This window comes from Sinocyclocheilus rhinocerous, unplaced genomic scaffold (genome assembly GCF_001515625.1).
Source record: "Sinocyclocheilus rhinocerous isolate Xijiao unplaced genomic scaffold, SAMN03320098_v1.1 scaffold61, whole genome shotgun sequence".
NCBI lineage: Eukaryota > Metazoa > Chordata > Actinopteri > Cypriniformes > Cyprinidae > Sinocyclocheilus > Sinocyclocheilus rhinocerous.
This window is the reverse complement of record NW_015640445.1, coordinates 3100920-3106919: the sequence shown is the minus strand read 5'-3', so window position 1 is coordinate 3106919 and position 6000 is coordinate 3100920. Positions and strand designations below refer to the sequence as shown.

General features: G+C 37.0%; 1 protein-coding gene across 2 annotated transcripts in view; it reads left to right on the top strand.

Moving 5' to 3' along the window:
- adam12b (ADAM metallopeptidase domain 12b) overlaps positions 1 to 6000 on the top strand; it is a 102664-nt gene that overhangs the window by 87685 nt on the left and 8979 nt on the right. The window contains exons 16-19 of one of the 2 annotated variants that reach the window (XM_016568861.1): positions 709 to 907; positions 1972 to 2049; positions 4047 to 4155; positions 5587 to 5725. In XM_016568861.1, coding sequence (XP_016424347.1) covers positions 709 to 907; positions 1972 to 2049; positions 4047 to 4155; positions 5587 to 5725 — 525 coding nt within the window. Of the gene's footprint in view, positions 1 to 708; positions 908 to 1971; positions 2050 to 4046; positions 4156 to 5538; positions 5726 to 6000 lie in introns of both variants that reach the window. The other variant, XM_016568860.1, reaches the window with a different exon arrangement.

Below are 6000 nucleotides of genomic sequence, written 5' to 3'. Positions count from 1 at the left end.
AGCTACATTAAAGTGATTATTACGTTTTGAATATGGATATTTTTCTTACAAAAACGCATCGATTCGCTACAGGAGGCCTTTGTTTGTCCAACTGGCAACCCGGGGTGCCGAAATACAATTGGGTAAATTGGCAGTGGGCGGGTTTCACAAACCAAAACAGAGACCGACATTCCGGCCCGGAACGCACATTTTCAAAGGAGAATAACTGACTGTAGCATTGTTTTTCAGATGAACAAGTATGTTAACTTAGCATGTTTCTTAAATATCTGCAAACATATTATGGTATTTTTATGCTTTAGTAGAGTCAAAAACATTTAAAATAAAGAATAATAAGTGTGAAATTAAGAATAGTATTGCTTAAGGTTGTCCTGATTCATTCATATCACTTGCTGTCTAATTATTATGGGATGGCTCATCAAACGTTGTAATGAATGTAATTTTATTAATTTCTTTGTAGCCGTGACATTATTATTCAGCGACAGTGGCAGCCCCATGGTTTTGCATGTAATCTCTTGTCACTATTAATTACACTCTATGCTCCTTACAGATGAGTGAGAGGGTGTGAAAGGCGAGATTACCTCAAAACAACACAATCTCCTCTCTGTTTTTCAGGCGTTTTATCACCTTATCCCATTTATTCAGTGTAAAAACATTTAGCACTGTTGTTGCATGCTCACTCATTGTATTTTGTCTGTGTGATTTAAACAGGGATGCTAGGTGTGGGAAAATTCAGTGCCAAGGAGGTGCCAACAGGCCAGTGATAGGAACCAATGCGGTTTCCATAGAGACAAACATACCTCTGCAGGAGGGAGGGCGTATTCTGTGCCGTGGAACACATGTGTACCTGGGTGACGATATGCCTGATCCAGGACTGGTATTGGCAGGCACTAAGTGTGCTGAGGGAATGGTATGAGAATAAATCATCTGGTAGAGATTATTTGTGTCATCAAGAAATTATGCTAGTGGTTTATCAGCCAGGCTGAGATGATATTTGGCCATTTTTATTGCTTTCCATTGACCATTTGGTGTTTGTTTTGCTGATTAACCTCCCCAATGTATCAGTTTCAACATCCACATATTATATTAGGCTATATGTGTGTATAATTATATTATATTATATTATTTACATACTTGTGCCATCGAACTGTTGTATAAACGCAATATCACACGAGTAGACGTGCGATATGGCTGTATATCGGCACGCTGTGATTACCTAAGGCCGAATCACAGCCGTGCCCATATACAGCCATATCTCACGTCTACTCGTGTGATATTGCTTATTTATATTATATTATATTAAGCCTTTATTATATTATATAATACAATGTAGCACTATATTATTTGAGAAAAAAACTTAAGATAATTTAAAATGACTAATTTGAATAATTAAATAGACTTTCATGATTACTTTAAACACTAAATTATTATATAAATTATTTTATTCTAAAGAAATGTATCAGTTGTTTAGATATAGTAAATGAATTACGATTATTTTGTTCTATTGATAACCCTAGTTTTTAACAGTGAGAAATAAAATGCATATCTGCATTTTTTTGTTTTTTTTTTGTTTTAAGCAAATATGTTATTTTCATTTGCGCTTTATTTTACAGTATTGAATTTACATGTACTTACATTGTACGTACCTAAAGAAGTAATGATAATATAATGTGACTATATGGGTTAAGGTTAGGTTTAGAGGTAGGTTCAGAGTTAGTACATAATTAATACCCGGTAACTGTAATTACTATAATAAGTATGTACATGTGGAACATGACTGTAAAATAAAGTGGTACCTCATTTTCTGTTAAAAAAAAAAAATTATATAATACTGGCTATTGGCATTAATTGGCCACCCTAAAAAAAAAAACATTTCAGTCGACCAGTAGTTAAGGCCAATAACATATATGTTTCCTAGCAGTCTTGTTTTTTTCTTAACCTGCAGTTCTCTCTGTCTCTCTCTCATCATAACAGATCTGTTTGAACAGGCAGTGTCAGAATGTAAGTGTCTTCGGAGTGCACAAGTGCTCTGGGAAATGTAATGGAAGAGGGGTAAGGTTGCTTCCACTCTGTCAGTAGAAATTTCCTCAAATCTGCTGGAAAAGTTTTTTTTTTAATCTCTTTAATTTCTCTGACATTAATTATCAGACATTAGGCTCAGATTTGAGTCGGGAATGCTGATAGTAAGTCAGCACAAATTATTGCCCTCTACTGAAAGTCTCGCCTTTTACAGAAATGTCCATTTCATTACATTATAGCTGTCTGCCAAGGGGACAGCATGTGCCCATAATAGCACTTAGCTAACTAGGTCCACATACTATAACTTCACTTGAACTAGATTACTACTATGGATGAAATAGCAGTTAAAAGCACAGATAAGACACTGATTCTGTACTAAATTAGATCACAGCGTAACCTTGTGTCAGTCATGGTCTTTCTTGATACATTTAAAGGGATAGTTCACCCAAAATGAAAATCTGTCATCATTTACTAATCTTGCTGTTTTTTGTTTTTTCTTGTATGACCCGTATGACTTTCTTTTATCCAGGAAAAACAAAAGGAAGAATGTAGCAGAATGTCCAAGCTGCTCTTTTCTTTGCATTGAAAGTGAATGGAGATCAGAGCTGTTAAGCAACATTTTCAGGGCAAGATTCTTGTAAATTACTGTTCTTCACACAAAGCTATGGCTTCAGAAGTCTTCGAATACAGCTTGCATGTCATATGGGCCACTTTTATGTCCCTTCCATTGTATAGAATATTGCAGCTCGGATAGTCTTCAAAACTTCACTTTTTGTGTTTCAAGGAAGAAAGTCATAAATATTTGAAACAACATTCGAATGAGTTCAGATTTTGGGTAAACTATTTTTTTACTCAATCGTGCCCTGGTTCACCTCAGCGGCCACACTATTGTTTTCCCAGCATGCTGGGTGACTTGAGGCTTGTCTCAGCTGTTGAAGTACTTCACAATCAATCTCTGTCACTCCAATAAGGTTATAGGAGTCATATTTAATTCATTTGTGTACCATTAAAGGTGCCATTCATCATGCACATGCGCTTTTTTGCCAGAGGACTGCTAAAATGCAATCGCTAAACGTTGTGGCCAAGAACACCCCCACGTTGCCTTTTGCATTTGCACCCACTGTCAGCTCTGGAGGGCACGTGTGCAAGCGTGTAATGTTTTATTTATTTTCTCTTGTTATACGCTTCCTAAATTGGAATTCTTATTTTTGTCTGTAGGCTGTGCAATTGCATCCATTTTTTCTCCGATGTCTATTTCCTTACTGGAGCTGTGCTGCAAGACGAATTTATCATTGTTAATAAAGATGTTGGTAGCACTGTCAGCATTCTGGGATCCTGGATGCTCCAAATGCTAGTTGTTTTTTAAGCCGGATCGACCCCTTAAAGACCCAGACCTAGAACAATAGAAGACCACTAAATACTGAGACCAATACTAGACCCCTTAAGCCCCACACCAAAACCCCTAAGATCTTGATTAATACTAGACCACTAAGGCTATCGGTTTCTAGTCTTGAGAGGTCTTAAGATCAAGTCCACTAAATCAAGACTCAAACAATCTCATTAATCCTTGAAATGTAAGAGTCTGTCTGCTGAGAGGGTCTGTTTTTTTGAAACCATCACAGCATCCAAGTTGGATGAGAGTTAAGAGTTTGAGAGTCTGAAAAGTTTCCTTATGATTTTATGGCGGGAAAGACATAGCTGCATCTTTCCTTTTAGAAGGCAGACATCTAATATTCAGACTATGATTTTAAACATCAAGTGACATCAATCAACTTATGCAGCGACCCCTGACACATACCCTGATGGAAAAATTTGATGCATTTTTGTGCAAATGGAAAAATGTTGCCCTTGAATGCAACATTGAACAGAGCATCCATGAACTGAATGCTCATGAGGAGATTTCAAACCATTATCCCCCAGAATTCCTTAAGCATTGAACAGCAGGATGTTGTTGATAATGTCCAGCAAGAAATTTGATCAGGAGGATTGAGCTGTGTGTGGCATTGATGCCAGTTGCTTTATGTTTACAGGAATGCAACAACAAGAAGAACTGCCACTGTGAAGCTCACTGGGCACCTCCTTTCTGTGATAGGGCAGGGTTTGGCGGCAGCGTCGACAGTGGACCAATGAGACAAGCCGGTACAGTGATGGACAACTGCACTTTTGACTTAACTGCTAGAGCAGTATGCATTGCACTAACATAGCATGACTTACTGCAGCGCTTATGTGCTCCTTTCCAGTCAGAAACATTCTCAGAAACATACTCTTCTAAGCAAGTATGCAAACACAATATTATTATTATTTTTTTATTTTAATAATTTCTTTCAGAAACAACTTATAACTTGAAATGAAACAAAATGACAGAAATGACCATCCTTAGTTACAAATTAGTTACAAATCTGTCATCTATCTCTATCTGTCTGTCTATCCATCTATTGTTCAAGCTATCATTCTAAGAAATTTCACAAACAACTCTATACTAAGAAATGAAACAAAACAGCAGTTTTCTTAAACCTTTCTTTCTTTCTTTCTTTCTTTCTTTCTTTCTTTCTTTCAGAAACAACTCTACACAAAGAAATTAAGCAAAATGATGGAAATGACCATCCTTAGTTACAAAAAAAAGTTAAAAAATTTACAAACTTATTTACATTTATGCATTTAGCAGACTCCTTTATCTATAGCAAATTACAAAAGAGGAACAAAACGATTTGTATACACAATGGCAGGTTTATTAGACAACTATTATGATTTTAAAAAGTTATTTATTTATTTCAGAAACAACTCTACACAAAGGAATTAAGCAAAATGATGAAAATGACCATCCTTAGTTACAAATAATTTACAAATGTATTTACATTTACGCATTTAGCAGACACTTTTATCTAAAGAAAATTACAAAAGAGGAAAAACGCAATTTGTATACACAATGACAGGTTTATTAGACAACTATTATTATTATTATTTACATTTTTTTTTTTTTTATCAAACAAACATTAAAGGAAGAAAGAATGTCTATTGAGAATGGATACATGCATTGCATTATGAATTACTTGTTGACATATTTCAGAATGCAAAGATGCATACATTACATTTTGCATACCTAGCAGCGTTTCTGTTTGCCAACATGCATGGAGTATGTTTCGACCTCTTTGGCCTCATGCATTCAGATTTTCCGACTGTACCGCTTGAGGAAGTGCACTAGCTCTAACCACTTTCATCCCCTCTGTGACAGCCGCACCGCAGGTAGAACAGTGCATCCTGAAAGTACAATGTACTTACAAAACCCATTAAACGATTTTCCAGTGGAAAAACATAACAGCATTGACAGGACACGTCATTGATTTACTGGTGGAAACCTGAAGCACTGCGCTTAGATGTCACTCAGCAGACATTCAAGAACTTTGAGACAGCTTGTAAAAGCAATGCAGGTGGAGACACAGAGGGATGTTGATCAATTCTTTTTCTTTCTAACCTGACTCTGACTTCTTGTGTTTTCCCTCTCTGTGCCGTGCTGTACAACAGATGTGCGAGTGTGTGTATTAATGTGCGTGCTGTCCTATGTGACAACAGCTGACAGCAGCGCTGTGGCCGTGGGCGCGCTGGTCACCCTCCTTTGTTTGCTGTCGGCGGGACTGATTGTGTGCCTGAAGAGTAAAGCGCTGGTTCAGATGCTCTGCATCAATAAGAAGAGCGCCATCCAAAAGCTCAGGTACTGTCAATGGTGCAGTTTCCCCCAGCGATGTTTTCCAAAAAGTGTTTGATCCTGGATTCCTGCTGGTTTCCATCCAAGGACACCAAGAGTCCCTAGAGTTTTATCGAAGCTTAAGGGAATTAAGTTTCAAGTTCAGTTTAAGTTCATATCAACAGGAATTCGGGGCATAATGTAGTTCGGCACAGAAAATAATTTTGACTTGTTCCTTAACAAATAAAATGCATGGTCAGAGTAACACACTTACAATAGAAGTAAACTGGGCCAGCATTCCA